At 41.5% G+C, this 24,570-nt stretch overlaps 1 protein-coding gene across 17 annotated transcripts in view; it reads left to right on the forward strand.

The window, feature by feature from the left end:
• Window positions 1-24,570, forward strand: part of FNBP1 (formin binding protein 1) — a 92,007-nt gene that overhangs the window by 10,531 nt on the left and 56,906 nt on the right. For 16 of the 17 annotated variants that reach the window (XM_061352754.1, XM_061352755.1, XM_061352756.1 and 13 more), the window contains exons 1-2: window positions 14,127-14,153; window positions 20,662-20,777. In XM_061352754.1, coding sequence (XP_061208738.1) covers window positions 14,142-14,153; window positions 20,662-20,777 — 128 coding nt within the window. In that variant the 5' untranslated portion in view covers window positions 14,127-14,141. Of the gene's footprint in view, window positions 1-14,126; window positions 14,154-20,661; window positions 20,778-24,570 lie in introns of those variants that run through there. The other variant, XM_061352771.1, reaches the window with a different exon arrangement.

The raw sequence follows: 24,570 nt of genomic DNA on the forward strand, positions 1-24,570 counted from the left end.
TGGCTTGGGAGAGTTACATTTTGTGGTTTGCTTGTGGGTTAATCTCTGGGAGCAAAACAAGAAATCTGGGTTATTGTCAGAGTAGTAAAAAGCTAGAATCTGTGCCTGAAGAACTGAGTAAAAAATGTCAAAACAGTGGAAATTCAGTTTCTGTTTTATAATTACAGTGCAAGAATTAAGTGCTGCTTTCTTTATGCATTGTACCTCAGCACGTGCAGTGTATGGAAGCTGCTGGTCAGTGGAGCAATATTTATTTACCTCTGGGGGTGAGGCATTCATCCAACCTTCTCAGCAGGGGGGGGAGATTGATTCCTTAATCAGAATAGCAACAATCCATCCTGAACCTTCCTCAAGGTATTAGGGCTAAATTAAACAGTCTGGGACTGATGTGTAAGCCCTAATGCACGTCAAGAGGCTTTCTTGGATAGGAGAATTTTGAAAATAATTGGGAGATGAACCCAAAATGAAAAGAAAAAAGCTACAGGCACAAATCACCCTAAAAAAAGGGGGACTATAATACATTTTCTTTGTGTGGTGCAGTGCTTAATGCTCAGAATCTTCTAAGGGGGAAAATGCATGAACTGTATGGCTCTATTCATGCATTGCATTCATAACTTTTTTTTCTCTCTCCTTTGTGTGTGTATTCCAGAGCTGTTCCAAAAATAGATCTGGTCACAAATATTAAATTAGTAAAGTAAAGCATTTTAAAGCCAGGAAATACACAGTTTTCTTAACAACAGACACTGCTGAGGCAATGTGGGCTCCTGTGCGTCTTGTATTAAGACTGTGCTTATTTGTGTGTATTTACAGTCTGCAATTACACATGAGTTTCTTGGGGATAAAAATGTCATGTTGCATTTAGCTTTTCTGGAAATGCTTTTATCAACTTGTATAAGGAGTGAAACAACGTGACTGAGATTTAGTCTGTATAATAGGTGTTCATAAGCAAGAATTAAATATAATGTGTCACTAGCCTTGTTGGATATGCTTACTGATCATTATGAATGTCATTCATATACAAGAGTACTCAAAATCCCCAATAAAAAAACCCCAAAGCAGTGTGGTAGACCACATGATGCTTCTCCAGTCTTGCTTCTAGTCCTTAGCCTTGTTGTCTTGGTCTATCTCACTTTGCACACAAGTTAGGCAACCAGTAATAATCTTTTTACAGAATATTGGCGTCCTTTACAACTATATTCAAAAGGCCTCTGAGGACTTTAGGGAAGCTGAAACGCTTTAGGATGACTGTTGTTAATGTTGGTGAAGGCATCCTGAAGGTCCCTTGTGGAAACTGGCAGATGTTCTCATCCTAAAGACTTCTGACTTCAGACATGCTCTGCCAAAGCATTTTACCATAACGTAATATTGGTTCTACTGGTTCATGGCTCACTAGTTTGTTAGCAGCCAAAATTCTCTTTATTTGGGGAGATGGATCTAAACTTTGTGAAAAATAAGCTCTTTACCTTCTCTTCGTGGCTGTAGTAGTTTTGAGTCGCTGTAGTAGTTTTGAGTCACAATAGTATGGATCACAGTTGTAGCTTCCAAATACTATTTTAAGTAGAAGGTATTGTCATTACTGAAGAGCACCAGATGACCTTTCTCCTTGCTGTGGGAGGACATGTTCTTGTCCAGTTGTGAGGAATTTCCTCTCTGTCCTTTGCCCTCTGTGTACATAGGCAAGCACACATCTGTTTTCCTCTTTTGCCCTTATCTGTATCAGTCTAGTTTAGAGGCCAAGCTTGCTTTCCCTGCTTGGCAGATAAATCATCTAGTAGATTCAAGTCAATATCCTCTTTCATATTTTTTAGATGATTCAACTGCTCATCAAGCAAATGGTCTCTCCCTGTGTTATAAAATAGCTGGGGAGTCATGGGACATTCAGGGAACTGTGCCCAGACACTCCAGTTGCTCTATGAAGATCAGTAGCTCAGATGCATCCAAGTCAAAGGTTGGGCAGGAGGTTCCTGTTTGTTCTTCAAGCAGAGGCATTTCTTCTGTGTTTGAGTGCTCTTTATTCCAACAGACAAAGCAGCAGCAATGTGATGGATGAAAGCAACATTAAGCAAAGCATAGATAAAAGGAAGAGTGAAAGGGGAAGAGGAGGCTGGCACATCATTATATTTAATAGCAGGAGTTGATACAGACTGCTAAGGTACAGGTACACTTTCTGTCAGGAGGAGCAGCTGTATATCAAGCTCTAGGCCCACCTTAAGCTTTGGGATCCTTGGTCATGTTGTGCCAGTGGTTGCTGGATCAGTCACCTTTCAGCTGTGGGCTCTTCCTCACACAACATTTATGGAGATCCAAGCTCCTGTTTGAGTCCTGCAGAACAGTTTAAATCTGTGACTGCTCTGGTTTGAGTGTGATTATCTTGCTGCGTGTCTACAATAGTAACATTCATTTTGGGTATGATAGATGCTCTTATTTCTTGAAATTGCTTTCTGGGTAAGCATTTCAGACCGTGAGCTTTCTGACAGTTTATTTTTGTCTCTTTTTGTCTGTTTTTTCTTGGGTAGTTCAGTTACCTAAGGATTGTATTTAAGTTCAGATTTAGAAGATGGTATTTATCCTGTATTTTGCACTGACATTAAAAAGAAAATAGAACAAAGAGTATTTTTTGATCCTCCTGGCCCAAGATCAAATGTTGATTACTGTTGTAGAAATAAGCCAATACATGTTTCCTTAACACCCATGTTTCAAAATAGTTGAAGTTTGTAAACTTTTAAGATTTTCTTAAGTCTAGACAGACAAGTACAATGCAATAGGAATTACAAAGATGAGAAGAAACCAAAGATACAAAAAGTTAGGTAATATTGGGGACTTTGCCTGTAGTGAAATTCATTATTTTTGCTTAAGTTACAGCTTTTTAATTTGAGAGAGAAGATGAACTGAAGATTTATTTTTACCTCGCCACCACTATCACTTCTAACATGGAGCCTTTTGTGATAAGCTTCGTCTTGTGAAGCGCTTGCATTGGTGTAAAATATTGCTTAAACTAGTGATTAGTGCATCTGTTAGTTTAGCAATTGCTTATATTTTGTAGCATTGTTCAACTAAATGACAGTTTATAAGACTAAACATTATTCTTCAGCCCTTTGAGTAATTTCAGTTACTTCAGTGCAGATAAGAACTGAAGCTGTGGGCTTTTTGTTTATGCATCCATCCATTCTGTCTGTCTGCATTGTAGGTCTTTGGCTCCTTTTTTTTTAGGTTAATAAGAAATTTAGATCATTGTGCTTAGTTTAGTAATGCTGACTCTGCTCTCTGAACATCTGTCACTCTGCTTGCAGTGATGGCTGTGCAAGGCAGGGCAATGTTCAGAACCTTCGCTCTCATTTCAGGCATGTGGTCTGCTAAAGTGTTTGTCTCTCTAATATCCTGACTAAGAAATTCTCCAGTGCATGCAGATGCCCTATACTTTAATCTTGAGCTCCGGTGAGGTACATATGAATTAAGCAAGATTTGGAGGGGTGGAGTGGATGTCACTTAAGGACGTGGAAATCATATGCAGGTCTCAGATCTCTCCCATCTCGTGACTCTGGGGGAAAAGAGGGTAATTTCTCTTGCACTTATGTTTACTATGGAAGTTCTTATGTGTTTTAAAATTCTAAACTACTGTATAGCTACTGTACTCTGAGACAAAAAGTAAAACAGAGGATATCTATTTTATTGTATCTTCTTACATTGAAAATCAATGCAGCATGCTGATAGATACCCAAATAGATTCTCCATGCTAGAATTGCAGTGCTCACTGGATGCTATAAAGCCTGTATGTCTTACAGCCACATTTCAAAGGATTATTTTCCCAATATACTAATTAATTCCCTTCAAATAAACAGTCATGCAAAAAAATGAAGTACAACATCAATATTTAATGGCATCTGCTTAAAACCCTCCCGGTCTGAACTTTTGAAGTTGTGTGGGGGTGATATTCACACATCCCTGGTGGAAGATGGAATGTGAGTGTGTTTTCTTTTCATTTGAGGAGTTAATTACTTGGTCCTTAAAGATGTAGTTGTGAGATGCCCTACATTGCCCTGCTCAAAAATAATGGTTTATGGGAAACAGCTTCATGTCTCTTTGCAGGCTGTCGCACTATGCATATGTGTGTGGATGTTACCAGAAAGAGTTTCTGTTCCCCAGATGGGATGAGCTGGTCTCCATCTTTCAGCATGCAGGCTTCCAGTTGAAGCAGGAGTGCAGTATTAATACTGAAAGCGAGCTGTAATTCTTCTCTTGCTTCAGGAAAAAGTGAGCCCAAGTGACCGACATCTTATTCTGCACATCACGTTGTTTCCTGTTCTGTTGAGCAGCGCGGCTACAAGCTGACCTAAATTTATGGTTCTCTTGTGAGATACCAGTTTACTCTTGAGCTGTTTGCAGTATTTTACCCGTGAACTGGACATATTCATTTTATTGCTATGTTATCAGCTGCTTGTTTTGAGTAGCAGGCTTATGGAGAAGTGAATTTGTAACAGATTTGCCTATAATTTGTGGGCACTGTTTATTCCAAATAGACCTGTGGAGTTCTTTCTGGAAAAGAAGCAAACATTTGTTACATTTTCTCCCACAATAGTAATAGAAAAGAGCAGAACTGTGCTTGTCATTCTCTTTTGATACTTTATGGTTTGTTATTGCTGTGATAGGAAAGCACAAGCAGCACATTATAATGTAAGCATTTCCTCTGCTTGTTTATTTTTTGTTGTTCTTGTACCACAAGCCTTCTATTTGATCTTCCAGGAATGTGAGAAGAGTGGAAATCGGGATCACACATCTGTGTAGTTTTATTCACAAATACTCACTGCATGTGCTCTGTGCACAGCACTCTTTGCTATGACATACTTTTAGTAGAGTAGTTCATCAGGAAATATTCCTTTAAAACAGGCTGTGCTATAACACCAACTCCAGACTTAACCAGCAGCTCTCCATTAATACTGTTATGATGATTTTAATAACATTGAACTGCAGTTTGTGTTAGTCCTTTGACTAATAACATCATGATTTATGTGGTGGTCTTGGGTTTGTTTGTCTTCAAGCCAGAATGCCTTTTTTTCACTGGCCCAGTAATCAGTCCAAAGTACAGCAAGCGGCTTTATGCCTGAAAAGCTCCAGCACCCTTTCAGAAAGTATCTTTGGTGCCTCAGATTTTTTCAGCCTGTAACACATTCAGAACACAGGACAAGCAGCTTAAGATCTGAATGAGATTGTTCACCAAATGAGTCGGTGTAGCATGTTAATTTGCTAGCACTTGTAAATGCCTGCAGTGTTCCAAGAGCCTGCAATGGCACTAAAATACCAGGAGCTTTGTTGGTTCTAAACTCCTTAAAAGAGAGTTTGAAATTCTTGTCTGCTTGCTGTAGCCTTACCAGCTTTGTAAAGAATTTGGAGATCTGTATTTGAAACATGTTGTGCGTCCTGGGCTTAGCGCAGTTGGTAGGAATCTGTTCCTGGCAGTATTAATTGTCTTGGAGTTTCATTGTGCTCTAGGTTTTACTGTAGATCTCATTATTTTATGAGGCTTCTCTTACTGCTTTTGTCTAGATGCCAAAGGGTATATTTACTGCATGCTTTGATACACATTTAATCTCAATAGACACTCTAGGATTTATGTTGAAAAATGGTTGCCTTTACAGGTAGGTAAACTAACATCATGTGGATTTAATGAGACTGGGTTCAGTCAGCCTGAGTTCCGTCATGGTATTTTCTGTTCCGTCTTAAGTTTGTAAGTTGGTATTTAAATGTCAAATAGGTTCTAAACCATTTTTGTGTAGTAAACCAATGCCCTCCTCCCCCCAGAACGCTGAGTTTTCTCTGGCAATTCTTGGAGAAGAGGGGTATAAATGTATTTTAAAACTTTAAAAAGTTCTAAACTGTAGAAGCCTATTTTTAAGGTCTAAAAATACGCTATGAGATTAAATCCAAACTTTGTAGTGAGAGCTGCCTAGATGGGTACAACATGATATTAATTGCTGCAGCAGAACTTCATCTGAGGTATATGAACTGGGACTGATTCACTGTTCCGAACTGGGAATTGAATATAAACCTGTCACAGGTGTGTGTTTAGGAATGGAACTAAGCACAAAACCCACCAAACCAAACCCTGTGCTGCCCCTTGTTTCACTGATGCTGGACTTAGGCAAGTATGTAGCACTGGAAGATGAGGTGGATGAAAGCAAGTGGCCAGAGTGGTGTGTCATACATGTGGCTCTTGATCTTACCTCAAATATGCACTGTTTGAAATTAGGTGGTGCTTTTCTTCATGACTGTCTAAAAAGTAGACGATAATAGAGTTCACTGATAAAATTCCCATTAGGGTTGTAAAGCTGCATGCTTCTTCAAGCATTGTGAAGGCCTGAAATCTGTGTTGTGGAACCATCGCCGCTGCTACAGCATGAGTTACAAAATACTCTTGTGGGTCTCTTGAAACCCAAGAACATGAGTTTGTAGTCACAAGAAAACTGAATTACCATTTTTGCTCAGCTAGACTTTCCTGTCCAGCTGATGAGCAGAGTATCCTTGCTGAGGGAAGCAGTCCTTAAGGGATCAAAGGATGTTTTTCTTCTTGTCCAGGATGGTGAAACATTATGAAGCTTTATTTATTCCTGATGCTCTGGTTTCCAAGGTGCATTGGTCAAAAGAGAGTGTAATTGTGTTTTATTTCCATAAAATCTTCAGAGCGTTGTACTTTGTGAGGCTGGAGGCTGTGTAGGGAGCCAGGCTGGAAGCTTTGCACAGTCAGTGGATGCCCTACTTTCTAGAAACTGTAATTTTGGGTTATATTGGTTAGCACAGTATGGTTAACACACTGAACTTGAGCTCTGTCTGTTGGGGCTTGGAGTGTGGCCTTACTATAGCATCTCTGTGGGAGTCAGCAAACCACTATGTCTTAGTTGCTGTGTTGTGCTTGTCTCTGATTTTTCTGTGAGCCAGTCACTATTTCGGATCTGTTGGGTGTGCAGACAGCACTCAGCACAACGGGGCTGCTATTAGAGCTGGGGGATCTCTGCTGCTGCTACAGCTTGCTTCAAATGCTCTCTGGTGAGGTGGTTGGGCACTTAAAACTTATGGATGGTGGAGATAATTGTATTATAAAGGTCTAGTTGTGTATGTTTCATGAATGTCATGTTTATAGGGTAGGAGATGCAGATTTCTTCCCATTTTACAGAGCTAGGTGACACATGCTCTCTCTAAACAAACATTCAAACAAGAATAGTCCGGAGTTATATCTACTTCTTTAGATGCTTGCAATTGCCTCATCCTATGGAGAATCTGGAGTACCCTTGAGCGAGCAGCTCGAGTGACTCCACCACAGTCCACAGAGCCTTGTGCTGAGCTGTGTGCGTGCTGCTCTATTGACTCTGCAAACCTGAAATGTGTGTGGGAGAACTTTCTCTTGTATTCCAGCATGTAATTTAATTGATGTTTGTTTGGTAATTTGCCTCAGATTAAATTATTCGTTGTGGCTACTGAAGAAATGCTTTGTGTGCTTTTGGTGGGTCAGCATTTTGCACAGTATTTCCCCTTCTTTATTCCACCTACTTTGACGCATTCATTTGTTTTTGCTGCAATCTTATTATTGAGAACTGAGGCTTCTGTTGGGAGGAGGGGGGAGACCCGCTGGAGTTTCAGAGAGGCTTTATACAGTGATTATTTGGTGAAGGGAAATGCGATTACTTTTGATTTAACGTAGTTCATACTGTACTAATGGGAGTTGTTAACTGAGGAGGACCTTCATAGAAATGGAATAGAACTGAGCATGTGGGAATGAATATGAGTATATGCTCTCTCCCTCCAAGGGAATCTTTGTTTATCGATAGCAATATATGCTTTGCTGCACAGGTAGATGTTTCTGATGCCTGGCAAGATGTGTCGGTGACACAGTTGCCACATTCATTTTAGTTTGACCACATTTTAGCTTGTTAATTCTGGACTAATTCTGTGGCCATACAGGTATCTTCTTTTGCAGAGAAGATGCATGGCAGGATTCAGCTTAAAGTTTGCATATTTCATACAAGTGGGATCAGCCTGAAACTGTTGTCAAAATCAGTGGCCTGTCTATGAACTGTGTGCAGGGTTAGTCCTTTTTCTGGAGCGTTTATCATGAAAGGCCAAGATGAGAAAAGTAATAAGTAATAGGAAAATCTTTGACAGGCTGTTGGCTGGATGTCTTGGTTGCCATGGTCATAGCTCTTGGGAGAGTTGGGTCTCGCAGTAGTCAAAAGCTGTGTGACAAACCCCGCTAGGTGGATTTAAGGAATATTCTGTGCAGCTTTTCTTCATCTCTTTGCTTCTTTTCTGATTCTGGCTTAGTTGCAGAATTAATCTGGGTTTATTTTGCCGATGTGTTTGACTTCAGAGTGGAGTGTATGAGTGAATGCTGCTGAATTCTGAAATGACTTTGAACAGTTTGTTAACAAATCATAGAAAATTCAGGGTTGGAAAGGACCTTAAGATCATTAAGTTCCAAACCCCCTGCCATGGGCAGGGACACCTCGCTCTAAACCATATTACCCAAGGCCTCGTCCAACCTGGCCTTGAACACTGCCAGGGATGAAGCATTCACAACCTCCCTGGGCAACCCATTCCAGTGCCTCAGCACCCTAACAGGAAAGAATTTCCTCCTTATATCCAATCTAAACTTCCTCTGTTTAAGTTTTAACCCATTACCCCTTGTCCTACCAAATATTGAAGTGATCAATTTTGTGTGAAAAACTCAACTTGAATTTATGCCTAGCTTCGCAGACGTTTATAGTGCTATGTACTCAGTATGACACTGTTCTATCTATTGCATTAGGCTTTCTGAACTGTGCACATCTCTCTGAGAAGTCTTCTGCTTGGGAAACTTCACTATTTCTTGGACCAGATCAGAAGCAGCTGATAAAAGTTCTGGGTTAAAATTGGAATGCAGGGGCAGATAGAAATACTTAAGGCATAGCTGTAATCTTATCTGGTCCTGAATGTGAAGTAGCCCTTGAAAAATCTAGGACTGTATTTGTAACGTCACGGTATTTAAGATATTAAATGCTCTTTGAACCCCATCTGCAAAGGAGTCCTTTAGTCTTTCTCAGCTGTTAGTTCCATTTAATTTGGAAAAAGAGAAGGGAACATCCAGTTCAGATTTTCACTTTACATTTGAACTTCAGGGAAGGGCTTTGGTCACGCTTGAAAGGGGGCTTTTTTTTGACCCTGGGTATTGCCATTGCTCCAGTGATTCCAGGAGGCAGCCTCCAGCCAAGTGCCTTTTTGCAGTGCTTTTCTGTTTCAAGTGTCTGCATAAACTTCCCGCAGGGGCACGGTGCCTGCAGTGGATTTTACTGGTTGCGTTTCAGTGCTTCACAGTCGGAGGAGTCAAAAGTGAATCAGAGGAGTAAAGGCTGTTCTGTTTAATAAATACACCTTTGCATCGGTATCACTGGAGCGATTTGTACACATGCTCAATTCTACATCTGAGAGGTGATTTAGTTAATGGAGATTAGAAGATCAGAAGTTCTGCTATTGAGAATACCAGGCATACCTGGGGAGACCTTTACATTGGTTTTTAAGTGTAGCCCATGTGGGTTACATTCAGATAGAGGGAGGTCAAGGGCTCTTGTTTTGCAAATTTCAACAACGTTACTGATTTTTTTTGAAGTGCTTATGTGAAAATAATTGAATTAAATCGCCCCCAAAACCAAACAAAAAAAATCCTCACACAAATATTACTCCTCCAGGGAATGTAACAGAATGGGATTGAAATTCAGGAGTTCCTAAACTTCAGCTGTGTGCTTAGAGCTGTGCTGTATATGAAAGAGTTTGATATTAATAACAAAACAAGTGCACTTTGGTAGCATCCCAGCCTGGTTTGTGTTAGAAGGTACCTTAAAGCTCCTCCAGTTCCAACCCCTGCCATGGGCAGGCCAGCTTCCACTAGAGCAGCTTGCTCCAAGCCCCTGTGTCCAACCTGGCCTTGAGCACTGCCAGGGATGGGGCAGCCACAGCTTCTCTGGGCACCCTGTGCCAGCGCCTCAGCACCCTCACAGGGAAGAGCTTCTGCCTAAGAGCTCAGCTCAGTCTCCCCTCTGGCAGGTTAAAGCCATTCCCCTTGTCCTGTCCCTGCAGGCCCTTGTCCAAAGCCCCTCTCCATGTTTCCTGTTGGCCACTTCAGGCATTTGGAGCTGCTCTAAGGTCTCCCCTTCAGGAGCGTTCTCTTCTCCAAGCTGAAGAAGCCCAACTTTGGGAAAGCTTAGAACAGCCAGGATATTCATTCAACATGATGAATCCAGTATGACACTGGCTTACAAAGAAGTTGGACAAAAGCTAGTTTCCCTAAAATACATTCCCACAGCCTCCTATGGTTTGAAGTATTGTTCTTGTGGATAAGATTGCACTGCTATAATTCAGTATTGCTGTGGATAAGAGGGCAGAATTGCTGTTTTTGTGTGTCCTCTTCTAAATGGATCAGAGGCTTGTTTGTTTTTCTATTGTAGTTATCCATGCAATAACCAGGAACACTCTATGGTTCCTTTTTAATTATTAGTACACAGCTGCCCAAAGGGGAAGCCGTGTGGGCAAGAGATGTTGTTGATCTTTGTTTTAACAGCTGGTATTATTAAGGGAGAGCTTTGCTGAATGGGAAAAGAGGATGAAAATCAGTCAACAGTTAATCCAGAGATGCAGCCAGGCACCGAAAGATTTGCTGGGAATTAGTGCTAAAATTGCATTTGCTCAAATAATTTCAGAGTCCAAGAATGGGGTGTGTATTGAATCAGGGAAGTGGGATGGTGCTGGGGAACAGTGAGGAGTTGCAACACTGTCAACTGAAAAACCTTACTGGAACAACAACATATATTTAGCATTGTTACCATGCTGCAAGTCCTACGGGAGGCAGCTCGGGTCTGGGGCTGGCCTGCAGCTTGTTATTTATCCTCTCCCAGCAGCAGGGCGATAATGCACCAGAATCTGCTCATTTTCAAAGCCCTTACTTATAACACACAGAACAGCGAATCCCTGTGGGTTGGTGCAGCTTTCAGTCTGCAGCTCTGGATATTGTCAGCAAAACCAAATCCTTGTCCCATTCCTGCTCCCCCAGGATGAGCAGAAGGAAGAGGTTAGCATAGCTTTGCTTTGCTGCTTTGTTTTTTTAAATGAGTTTTGTGGTTATCATTAGGGCTAATGGTAGAAATGCATCATCTCTCTGGGCCCCAGTAGATTTTAGTAGTTAGGAGTCCTTGCTTAATGAATGAGCCTAGATTTTAAGGTCTTGATTGTGCTGCTTATCCCCATACTTGGTAGGAGTAAGTTCAGTCAGTTGAACTGCACTAGTATTGCCAAAAGGAGAAGCAGTATGTGCATGTTTGTCTTCAGCTTAAAGAACTGAACATGTACAGAAAAAGGCTGAAATGCATTCAGCCCTTCAATAAGTTTTTGGCATTTCTGACCTTACATCTGGCATTAGTTGAGGTTTCTCTCTTATTATCTTGCTTTTTAAGAGTTTTCTTATAGCCTGGGTTATAATTTGCACATTATAGTGTATTTTGAAACAAAACTGCGTCCCATTCTGGGGTTTCTTGCGTGTTTTTTATAGGCAGAATTGTGTGCTTGAAAAGAAGTGTTCATTTCTGAATGGTCTGCTTATGACAGATGGTTCTCATTGTGGTGAATTCATGCAGTGCCTCAAACCTCAACATGTATAATCTTATTTGAAGGAAATGAATTGCTGCTGCAGCGTGGCCATCTATTAGTGTGCTTGGACATTAGTATCCTTGGACACTGCAAACTGGTTTTTGAGCCTTACCTTTTCCTTTTCTGAAGAAAACTAACACTCATTTTCAAAAGCGTGAAGTTTTGACAACTTTCAGATGCACATTTCCTTTTTCTAGAGAAGTAGCACAAGTTTCTTAGAAGTATCTCCCACTGATAACAGCAGATGGTGCCTCTGTATGACCATTTCAGGTAATTGAATGAAAAAGAGCACCTTTACAATGCTCTGTACTGGATGGACTCTGTTCTTCCACACGTGTCATCCAGAGCATGTAAACTACATCAAAATCTCCCTTGTTCCAAGAAGACTGTGCCCTTAGCCTTTTTGCCTGCAAAAAGAGAGTCTTACTTCCCTACCTATCCAGTATCTTTTGATTCAGCTGCTGATTCTTTCAATCCCCTATTGTTCATCAGCTCCATCCTGCTCCAGCTGAGTTGTTCACATCCTCCAGTTTTCCACTCCCCAGAATTAATCATTTGTTTCTGTTGTCTTACCTCTCGTGGCATCTTTTTAAGCTGCTGCAGTAGCAGCAACCGCATCCTCTCTGGTATAGCACATCCTCTCTCTCACCTTCCTTCCTGGCTGCTGTGTTAGCACTGTTACTTACCCTGTTGCTATAGAGGGGACCACAAGTTCTGCTTTACCACATCCTTTGTAGGATACACAGGCTAAGGGGGAGGAGAAGGCTTGGTTTGACACCATTATCCAGAGGGCCCCGGTGACGAAGGCTATTAGGTGTAGTGGTGAGAGCAGCTCTTGGAGCCAAGGGCAGGTTTCCTGCAGGAGCACCTGCTGCTCCTGGAGCACCACCACTGGCCAGCAGTGACTCAGAGGCTTCTGGCTCTTTCAGGAAGGAGTAGTTTCAGTTCATGGTTTGAGCTGTCAGCAGAGAGAACTAGGCAGTGAGACATGGTGTGTGTGTGTGTGAGTGTATTGGCAGTTGATGACACAGGGAAGCGTCCTCCCATGAACCACGTGTCCGGTTTTGCAAGGCTTCCATAATAGGTGTTTAAAATGGGTCATGGAGTTGGGTGCTCAGGCTCTGCTCCTGCATCGTGTTGCCCACTTGATGCTCTGTGCTGCTATTGAGGGAGTTGCTGCCCCTCCCTCTGCCTTCAAAGCTCACAAGCAGGCTTGCATTGGTGGTTGTTGTGCTCCCTGGAACCTACCACTGTTTTAGAGTCTGGTGTTGTGCATCATCTTCACCACAACGAGGTTGTAAGGTACACTAGAGTGAACACAAGCTCAGCATTGTCGTTAGTGGGGGATGTACCTACACAGGTTTACTCCAAGTGGGTCTTTTTGTTAGATGTTGCAATTTAATTTATTCCCTGTCAACCTCGGCGATCCGGTTGTGCTTCTTGTCTCAGTGGGGCTGTAATGTTCATTTTCTTCTCCTAGTGCTGGCCTCTTCCAGAAGTGCTCCTTGTTTGACTTCAGTAAGGTTTCCATCAAGGCTGGGTCAGGGCATGGCTGAAACCTGTCCCTGGGGCAGCACTTCTGCTTCAGTAGCAGGAGGGGTCACTCTTGAGTTTGTGCAAGGTGATTTTCTGGGTGGGGATGGCTGTGGTTGGTCTCCGGAGCAATTAAGAGGGTTACTCCCTGTTGCTACCCTTTGCTTGCTATTATGCTGGGGTATCTTGATTTTTAAGTCCAAATTAAAATTGGCATAAACAGTGGAACTTAGTTTTGCTTTTCAGCTTCAGCAAAATGCTGAAGAGTAAGCATTTAGAGGCAGAAATATAGACCAGAAGCTGCTTAATTCCTAATATTTATTGAAGCAAGTAGGACAATTAGAAGTGAGTTCATCTAGCAACATAAGAGATATTTCAACAGAAAACATAGTCTGTTTCCACTCTTTGATTTCTGGGATTTCCCTTCCCTTCAAGTCTGAAACGCACTCACTTGCCTAAAGATGCATCAGAGAAACTTTGTTTTTGCTTCTGTTTTCTTCCAACTAAATCAAGTTCTGAGGTGAATCAGAAGAGACAGTTAAAAACCTTTTAGGCTTTATGGAAAACTGAGTTTAAGAGATAGCAGTAAAGAGAGAATGGAAGTGGGAAAGTAAATGGATGTTTTTTTTTTCCTGGGGTATTTTCTACTCTGCTCAAGTAGAAATATCCCTGTTTAGGGTGAAAGATCAGGAAGAATTTTGGTACTTGAAGGTTAAAATGAAATGAACCCAGGACACACATGTGGATGGATGGGAGATCTGCATGAAAAATGGTATGTGATCATAGTTTTGTAAATGAGAACCGGATACACCATGGTAATGAAGGGTAGATTCAGAAAACAACCTCTGAAGCCACAGCATCATTTGAATGCAGACTGAAAAGAGATGGTCTCCCTGTCCCATTGGTGTGTCTTCTGTGGTACTATTAGTCCTCTGTGTCTGTGCCGCATGAAGCAGAAGGTTAGTGTCCTGTATTCTGTTTCATACATAATTTGCATGGTTAAACCTGGATGTTTTAGTTGTCATTAAATGAGCATTTCTCTGACCATGGCCAACCAGTTCTGTGTGGGAAGTCGTCTCTCATCAGTCGTGGCTGGGTCAGCAGAGGCTGAAGTGCTTTCCTTTTTCTGCTTGTCTCTGTTTCTGGAAGGCTCTTGCAGTGGTAGGCTGTATTTCATGCAGTTTATTTCATTATTTGCCTGGAGACTTACCATTTGCATATAGCTTTATTGTAGGTCTCTGAGGATGGATGATCTGAATCCTGTTGTGCTCTGCTACCACTGGGGTGCCATATGGGACTTCACCAAGGCTGTGAAGGTCTCATCGTCTTGTTAATTATTCTTCTAATTAGAAGTTGTTAAACCAGGGAATCCAAAATTAGAATTTGAACACTGTGATGTATTCTTGATCTTCACTTTAATTCTTTTGCTTATGGAAATGGGTGAGAGTGTTAAAAAAAAACCCAATAAGCAAGATGTGGGAGGAGAAGGTATGAACCAGAGGTAAAAATTAGCGTTAAATTCCCCTGCTCCTACTTATGTTTTCAGGACAGTGGATAAACAAGTAATTTTGGGAGGAAACGGAATCAAACTCCCGGGAGAATGAGGCAGTAGAAAGTATCCAAATGTTCTCCACCTTTAAGTCATTGGACTTTTATTATGCTGCTGGATTAGAGTGATAGCAGGAGTATGCTAAATATAAAGGCTTTGTTTTTCTTGTTATTAGCATCTGAATTTTTATCATGGTCTTTCTTCATGACTTGTCTCTGTATTAGCATTCTTCATTTCACACTCCTGCACCTGTGAAAACAGCAGGAAGAGTGACAGTGTGATGGTGACAGTTCAGCCTGGTTGCTGCAGGGTAAACACTGCCATGTAAGTCTAATCTGAGCAGGTTTGACATGCTGATTAAAACTGCAGATTGAATTAGTGAAGTCTCCCAGCATCTAATGTTTTGCTCACACTAGAAACCAAGTAGAAATTCCAGGACTTCCGGCCCAGCTCTGTGGTGGAGCTGGAATCCACATCATCTGTATTTCTGAAAAGCAGTTACTGAACACAGGACAACAATGACCCCGAGCAAGTGATGTCTGGCTGCAGAAACTGAGACTGTAATTCAAGAGAAGAGTGAGGACACCCCCTTTATTTCAGTAATGTTAACACTGAAGCCCCTTGGTGGCAAATAAAGGTCCCATCCCCACTGAGGTCATTTAGATGTGAACCAGCCTTGTGCGGAACTATTTCACAATAGATGGGAACACCCTTGAAAGAGGAAGGAATCTCTCACTGAGCTGATCTTCAAAGGCCACACGAATAACACTTTCTTTATTGCTCAATAATTGGTTGTACTCCATGTTATGTGACTTAGAAACGGGAAGAAAGCTTTAGTGGCTCAGTTTCTTCTTCCCAAAATACTTTGCATAGCTGGGGAATGTGACTTCAGTAGAGCAGTTAAGAAGTGAGGGGATTTGACAGCTTAAAGTAGCCGTTCAAATGAAGGAAAGCAAATGGGCAGCACTATTTCCATTTTAAGCATTGTCAGTGTAACAAGCATGCAGCCCAGTTTCAGAAAGAATCCGTGAATGTGAGGTTATTTGGGCAACAGAAATGAAGCTGGAAACACTCTGCCTTGGAGGTAAAACTGCCAAAGCATTCTGGGTACCTGGATGTCCAATTCGCATTCAAGTTAATGACTAAAGTGCTTCTTTTGAGCCTTAGGTTTTGTGTGTGCAGCCAAGAATGTGTTAAGCTTTGAACAAATGTGAAGACACTGTTGCACATGACTTGTGGCAGAGGCTCTGCTTTCCCACCCATGTGAGGTCAGGTGGGTTCAAACTCCTCCATCACTTGCGGATGGCTTGAAGTGTTTGTACTGGCACGTGTTGCTCTCATTGGGAAGCTGGTGGAATCTGATGAAGAGGAGAAAGTTACATCTGTGTGAGCAGTTTAATTATGTGCACATCTTGACAGTCCAAAGTCTGTGCTGCTTAATCTATTGATATTACAGGGATGTGAAAATGGGAGAATATGAGATTTGGCAGGTTGGAGGACCAAAGGATGTAGGCAGTAATGTGAAGCTGTGGCCGTAGCCTGTGCAATACATGGGTTGTGGTCAGTGCTGTGTTTTGCTCAAGGGTGTTCTTAGTTCTTAGTAAGCCATCATGTTGAGTCAGAGGTGAGTAGTAACTGCTCTAGAGCATGTTTTGGTGGTTGTTTTTCAGAGAAAACAGGTGCAAAGTGACCTTTTGTTTCCACCCCTCACTGTGGCCTGGTGGGAGCGTTCTCACTGAACACTCTGTCATGCTTCCTGTCTTGTTTTCTTGCTTTTCTTGAAGAATGCTAAAGCCTTGTGGAATTCATTGTTTCCTAATGTTATCCTTAACTGGCAGGGTGAGGAGGCTGCAAAAATGAGCACAGGAGAGTATGTATATTGGAATTGGAAAGTGAAACAGCAGCTCATGGAGGTTCCCGAGCCATCTCCCAGCCCATGACTAAACCCACATGACTCTGGTGGCACACTTTACCTGCTAAACCTGTACCTGTCACTGGCAGGGATGGCATGCTTTGAGCTGAAACCATGTGCAACTCTCATTAGACTACTCCTGGTTGTAGAGCCGAGTTCCTTCAGAGCCAAGACAGCTCAGAAGCTGCACTCCTGCTTCTCTTTGGAAGTTAGGTGCTTCCCAGCCACCAGCTTTTCCTGGCCTCAGAGGGACGCTGATTGCTTCATTGATCTTTATGTCTGAAAATCCTCAGTGAGTTTTACTGCTTGAGAATGAGAAGTTTCTCATTAAGTTAACTAAAGTGTTAGCTAATTTCCTGATGACATTGCCCCCTTATGAGATCTATTTAATTATGGTGGAGAGCTTCTTTTTTAAGCTATAAAATGATTTGGTTTTTTAGTGAAAACTGAAATGAAGCTTAGTACTGCTGTTTGGGAATCTTTTGAGTGGAGGTTGTCTGTTACGGAGAAAGGTGACAATATGAAGGATACTAAAATTAGACCAGATTTGCCACAGAATAGTTAAGGCTTTTTAACTCTTGAGATTCCATGTGATAATGCATTTTTGTAATGAGCTTTGGAAATACTAAATCAATTTAAAGAAAAAAGCATCTCAGTATGAATTGTTTGAAGGCATGATATTAACTACTCTCAAATCTCCTTTTTAGAAGCTCTGGTTTTGCATTGACTGCATGTATCCCTGGACTTTGGGAGTCAGTGAATTAAAGGTTGTGTGTTACGATCAAAGCATTCTGTGTACTGTCATCGCTATGATTCATTAGCTTTGACACTGAGCCCTTGCCTGCCTTCAGCTTGCTGAGCAGATCCGTGAGACAAGGAAGAGACTATCTGTGTTGGGTCCTTCTGGCTGCAATGCCTTTCCTTTGGAAACTTGTGCTCGGCAAGTGATGGTGTTGCCAATTTTGCTGACTTTTTTTTCATCCTTAAGGAGCAGAAAAGAACAAATACTTGAGTACATGACCCCAGTGTAACCACACTGTTGTGGGGCATTTGCTGCATGGTGAAATGGCCAAAAGCTGTTTCATTGTCAGAAAAGGTTCTCTTTTCTCTTTAGCAAAGTTTGCAGAAAGCTGAATTTCACCTTGCCTTGCTGGTTGATAGTGGAGGTCAGTGCTTGTCGTTTTATATGGTTAAGGTTCTTCTGATTACAGCTTGAGGCAGGACAGGTGTCTCTGCTCACTTCCTAAATAGAAAGCCAGCATCTTCACCCTTTTGGTCTGCCTGACAGCTGCACCATTGTGCGTTTGCCTTTGCACTTCCCATCATGGAGTTTTCGTTTGCCAAACTTGACATAGAGAGGCCACTGAAACACTCCAGCAGATCCATTTATCGGATAACAGACCAAACCAAGGTAGCTACCTGGAGCCATTTTCAGGCTTTTATTCATACTCTGATCTAAATGATGCTCTGAGAACTGAGTCAAGGTGATGGGGATGGTGTGTGGGGGGGAGGTTTGGACAAGCCACTGCTAAGATTGCATTTTTAGGGTGAGCTGCTCCATCTTTCTGTGCAGTCAGCAGTCTGAGTTATCTTGACAGGTAGGATCTCCTTGGAAAACATTCTTTCCTATGGGAAACCATGACCTTTCCTCTTTGGATGGGGTTACAGCAGGACTCCGAGTTAGTTTCTTGCTACAGGTATGGCTTATCTGATGAAGGTGGTTTAATTTGCTTACAGGGATTAGGGAGTGGATTTCCCTCCCTGAGATTCCCCTTCTCAAAGGTTGGGAGTGTGTGTGAACGCATGCAAACCTGTGAATAATGGCCTGCCTTGTGGGGGACTGATTTTATATGCCTGTGCTTATGTTAAATAATGTAAATGGTTGGAAGAGAGTGGTGTGGGATAGCTGCAATACCTCCTTATCAGCAACCTTCATGAGGCCATGTTTGCACTGCTTTCTTGACGCCAGCATAATCTGAGAGAGGTAGAAGTGGTACCTTTGAAGGAGAGCAGAAGGTGCCTCTCTGCTGGCACAGACAGCACATGGTGTTCTCTCCTGATCTGAGCCCTCCAGGAAAGGACAGGTCCATGATGTTCCTCTTATCCTCTTTGTATTCTGCCCAGCAGTAAAATTGTCTGAAATAAGGATTTACCTATATGTAAATATGTACTGGTTTAGTTCACATCTTCCCCTTCTGCAGAATATGTGCATCCTCTTTTTGAGCTAATGATGTTATATGGGTTTAAGGGTGATTGCTATTGCTGGAAGTCAGGCTTTTGGGTAGTTTGAATTATTTTATTTTTTTCATCCAGTTACCCTTTTTTGCTTTTTCTTAGTTCCTGGAGAAGTTCTTTACTATTTTTGCTAACTTTATACTGTTGCCCTTCTGCTGTTCTGCCCTGAGTGCCTCTAATTGACTAAAACTGACATCATTTAAATTGAAGCCTGGTCTGGTTTGGCTGAATCGGTTTGAAGAGTACCTTATGCTAAACCAGAGTAAATACTCAGATCCACAAACCCTGTGTCCTATTCCATGCTTATTACCTGCTGGTTTAACTTGCTTCTTGCCAGGGTTTTGCAAATTTCCTTCTCTAACACAGTTTCTGTTTCGCCCCTTAACACATTTAAAGCAGTTTTGTTAGCAAATAGCAGCTTCTGTGCACACAACTGCTCAGTACTGGAAGAATCTCTCCTGATGCTGATGTGACTTCCTCTCGGAGCCAGATATGCTTCAAAGTGGTATTTGCTTAGAAGCAATATATTAATAAGTTAGGCTTTGTAGCAGTTTTCTCTTACTCTTCCGCTCTGTTCATCTAAGGAAGTGGGTTTTCATGCCTTAGATAACATTCGATGATAGCTCTGCAAACTGCAAGTCACAAGACCAAACCTTGGGCAGACAGAAAGAAGCATCACTTCTGTCAGGAGCTTATGGCAGCAAAGCATCTGACCCAAATCTATTGGAGAATGTTGTAAACCCAGCCTTTGTACTGCAGATGTACAAGCTTATCCTGTATTTTCCCTATGACCTATAGTGGAAGAGGCTACCAGATAAGTCAGGCTGATATTAAAGATCTTATTTACACTATGTTTCTGTCAGGATGAGTATTCAGTGTATCACAATTGAAAAAACTATTTCTCAAGTGTTGTAGAAACTTCTGAAATGACGTGTGGGTTGGATGGGTATGGAGTCTGAGTTGCTATTGAAGTAACCAAATCTTAAGGAAGAAAGTAATTTTAGGTTAAATCTGCAGATTGGGATAAGCTGGCTTGGGTAATTAATTTGGATTTAGAGTTGCTTAATTTCTCCTGGCATTCACAAATCCCAAACTGACTTGTGGAATGTTCTTGGTTGAAAAAGGTTTTATTGAAAACATGTGTGACCGTTTCTGAGGGCAACAATATTTGAAGAACAAAGCAGCATCTGTATAATAATGGCGGGAGACAAGCAAACTCGCTGTAAACATGGCTAATGTCATTTTTGTGGCATCATTTGTTAGCATGTCTTCTGTTTTAGAACAAAACAGCTATAAAAAGTCTGTAAAAGGATTGTTAGCTGTTACGAATGTTTTAAATATATAACATGCACAGAGCTGGAGTCTAAATCGGTGTTTTTTTTCAGGCAAACATCAATTATTAGATAGTAGAAGAAGCCAAATTCATGGGACTTCTGTTAGCTCTCCAGAGTAAAGCAAAATACTGGCAGGAGTATTTATCCCTTATCCTTCGTTGATGTATGTCTTTGTATTAGAAGATTGTGGTCAGTCTAATTGCCAGGACTTCTGAAATGAAACTGATTCAGAAATGAGGAATGAAGAATGTTACTGGGTGGGTTTCATGTTAAAAGACAGGTTTCTGTTGATTAAAAACCTGTGTTGCCACAGAAATGTCTGTCTGTGGTAATGGAAAATATTAATAACACTTTCTTTGGTGATCTGTGCTTCAGAAATTATTTTTAGTTATCTCTGTGTGCAAGGAGACTAAACTATTTTGTTTGATTCATTGCAGGACCAGTTTGACAACTTAGAAAAACACACGCAATGGGGTATTGATGTGCTGGAAAAGTTCATCAAGTTTGTGAAAGAAAGAACAGAGATTGAACTCAGCTATGCCAAGCAGCTTAGGTAAGTTGAGATGTAAAGTTCAGGACTTGGAATTGGCATCTCTTCAGAGCCTGTAATTATCTGTAAGTTTGCTGTTTCAGTGGTGGCAGTTTGGTTTATAATAATGACTTTTTGATACTAATTTAGAAAATGGAAAGCTAAAGTTAAGATGCTGTTTTGTTATCTCAGCTAAAAATCATATGCTTTGCAACAGGAAAGGTTATTTAGGTGACTGAGTAGCATACTAGGCTTTACTCACAAGTTCTGCATGATTAATGGCTCAGGCATTGAGGATAGCATTGTAATGTTTTCCATGAAATTAGGACTGCTGTGTGTAAATGCTGCAGGCTTTGAGAATTCAAAAGTATAATGATCATTTGTTGGAAGGCAACGTTTAGGATTTCTTTTCATAAGACGGGCTTTCTTAATGCATGTGGGAGAAACTGCAGGTCAGAAAATCAGTCTCAGCCCTTGGAAACTTACCCATGTAGTCAGCCAGGTTGCAGCCTGAGGTTTGAATTTTGACACTTCTGTAATCTTGCCACTGTTCTTGCAATGTGTTTCCCGAGCAGAACAGAGAGCCTGCAAATTTATCTCAGGGAGCCAAATTACTGGAAATTCCTGCTGCATGCTTTCTAGGTGTCTGGTTTGGCCATTGGGTTGTAGGTAGAGGAGATTGTATGTGAACCAGATCCATAAACCACATTCCCTGAGGTCGGATCCAGTGTAAATGAGGAAGGGGTACTAAGAACTCTCCCACAAGGAGAGCTTTTACCCTGCTTTCCCCAGTAGGGCAAAAGAAATGAGAGGTAATCTGAGAGGTTAGAAGGGAGTACAACACACAGGGAGGCAGCCCTGCTGCTGCCAGAGAGGCCGTGGTTGCAATATTGTCGGCAGCCACTAGTGTCCACGGTGATGAGCTGGCTGTAGTGGAGCTATCTGAGGAGGGGAGTACTGGACTTATCCTTCCTAACCCCTCCAGTAAATCCATACTTTTTGTTTTTCATAATGCCTTTTAAATGATGATAATACATATTAGTGATCCTTCCATCTTGTCTGTATTTATGGAGATTGAGCTGAGGTTTTAGCTGATTTTAAGGTCCTTTCCAACCCTAACTATTCTATGATTCTATAGCCTTGGGTGACATGGCTTAATGGGAGGTGTCCCTGCCCATGGCAGGGGGGGTGGAACTAGAAGATCTTAAGGTCTTTTCCAACCCTATTCTGTGATTCTATATATATCTAAACCACAGTGTCTATAAGAAAAACAAATTGCCCAGAGTTTTTGATGCCTGTGTAAGAATGAATATGAGATGCACAATAGTCTGTTATTTACAAGCAGCTCATAGTTGATAACCCCCTGCCTTTATGGTTATGTGCTTTCTCAAGGGAATGCCACAAGGGTTCCCCAGGGTTTCTGCTATAGACAGGCAGGAAATAGAAGATGACTTGTGCAGGAACAAATTGCTCACATCCTATGGAGATGAGATTGAATTACAGAGGCAAAATGAGCTGGAAGAAAGAGAATATGACTAGACTGGGAAGCCCCAGCAGAGAGTATCTGTGGGAGGAGGCCTGTTCAGGAAGAATCACACACTATACTCACTGAATTTCTTAGGATTGACAAATCTCAGGTGTAAAGAGCATAGCTATGAAACACTCAAAACACTGTTTTTACCTGATAGTTGTACCTAGGCCTCTCTAGAAACTCTCAACTCCTGAGTTTTATTTCTTACTCAGTCCTAGACTTCCAAACCAAACTTGGTTGGTTAGTTTCTCCTCTCTATATTTTTAATTCCCCATATATAGCTGCATTTGTCACCACCCAAAGTATGATTTGCTGTTAAATACTTCATCCCTGGAGAGCTCTTAAGCCAGGTGCTGTTTGGGGTCAACTAAGAAGCTAGAGGTAGAAAAGAACAAAACTGTAGACCTGTCAAATGTTGAGATAAAACAGTGCTGGACATTAAAAACAAAAATACCATGCATCTGCTTTTGATAAGTGTCCTCATGATGCAGACCTTTCTTGTATGGCATCCGTTTGGTGTCAAAGGACTGCAGCATATCACAGCATGTCATAGCATGGAGACATACTATTATTAAAAAGGATAAGACTAAGTCCACAGGAATATTTTGTGTTATTTACAGTGTAAGTAAAGCTGCTGAACTTTATTTCTTCTGTGGAACTTGCGTTTGGTGTCTGGGCTCCCTAAGTAGCTGTTCTTCCTGTCTGCATCTCCACCTCATCATCTGCTGAAGTTTAGTTGGCTTCCAATTAAAGATGTTTTGTTCCCTCCCTTTGTAATTCCACAGATATATATGCAGTATTGACTTTTGAAAGTCTTGAGTTAGATCTGTATTATTATAGGTTGCATCAAATTTATCTGATTACTGTGGAAGAGACTCCCAGGTATCCCATCCCTTGCACATTGTGCCTACACTATCATGTCTTGCTTTGTACCATTTGCAATCAGCCCTGGTTGTGATGGATAGATAGCCTTGAGGAAGATGTGTGGAGAAAAAAATGTGTAAGATATCAGGACAATCTAAGAACTGGGAACATCTGATGGATAAGAAATGAGAGACAAAGAGCAAGATGTCAAAGAAATAATAATATAATGGCTTGTATATAAAGGAATAAAGGGAGGAATTAAAGAACTCTAATATATGGACTCTTATTTCTTATGTTTTATAGAATACTTAGAAAATAATAAAATGTGTCACCCAGATACCAATTCTTGTTGCTTTCAGGGTATCTTTTTCTGTGAAATCATACTGATTTGTTTCACCCTATTTCTATACCTTTAAAGAGTCACAAGATGACAGTAGCTGTGTCTGTCAGAATTAATTGGGCAGCATGGCAGTGCAGGGAGATGAGCCTTTTGAGTGTGTGTGAAAAGGCAGTATTAGTGTAGTCTTCTGTGCACTTTTTTAGTGGTTTTTCCTTTCCTCTGGAAGCAGGTGTATCGAGGGAGGCATTCCCATGGCATATGAAGACTGCTGTAAGACTTAATGTAATCATTCAGAACAGTTCGCAGAGTTCTTCCCATGCTGGTATTGTTTTGTTGAAGCCTCTGTGCGTAAAACTAGAGACAAGTCTGTTGTTTCAGAGGATGCTCTTTTCAGAGAAGGCAGGGAGTGGAAAGGAGATGCTCATTTGGATCCCTTCCAGTAGGGATGCTTAAATGTTGAGAAAGGCATGTTTGTGCAAATCTGCCAGTGTTCTGGCTACTGCTGGTTGGGCAGATGCTCCTTAATTCCTTAAGGAGCACAAAAAGAATAAGAAATGGGACATGAGGCCCTGCAGTTCTCCCAGTTAGGGAGTGGGTTTGCACCTCTGATAAAGCAGTTTCTTTTTAACCTGATGCATTCTGGGAGTCCTCCAAAGAGTTTGGTATAGACAGGGCAATGAAACTTCGTTGTCCTCTGGATGATTCCACCAATACTACTTGTATGTTGCTATTAATTGCTGAAGCAGCCTATAAATATAATGAGAGATGCAATCATCTGTGCTAATTGTGATAATCAAATTGCATGTTTCTCCCAGTATCAGTTGATAATCATAAAATGGTCCCTCTTTCGTCATCTCTGCTTCCCACGGGTTTACAAAGGTTGTTCCTTTTGGAAGCATCCTGCTAAAGATGAGCAGATTTGGCTGGCCATGAGTGTCACCTGCTGCTGCAAATCACACTAATGGGCTGGCTGACCTTGGGATATGGAGTAGCACCTTCTGCTGGGTGGAGATTGTAAAGCATGTCTGTGTAGCTAAGAACCAGTGTTTTCTCTGGAAAGGGTCTCTCCTTTAGATGAGGTG

Source organism: Neopsephotus bourkii, unplaced genomic scaffold (genome assembly GCF_033783945.1).
Source record: "Neopsephotus bourkii isolate Nb327-2 ecotype Australia unplaced genomic scaffold, CSIRO-AGI_Nbou_v1 NB_659, whole genome shotgun sequence".
NCBI classification, from domain to species: Eukaryota; Metazoa; Chordata; class Aves; order Psittaciformes; family Psittacidae; genus Neopsephotus; species Neopsephotus bourkii.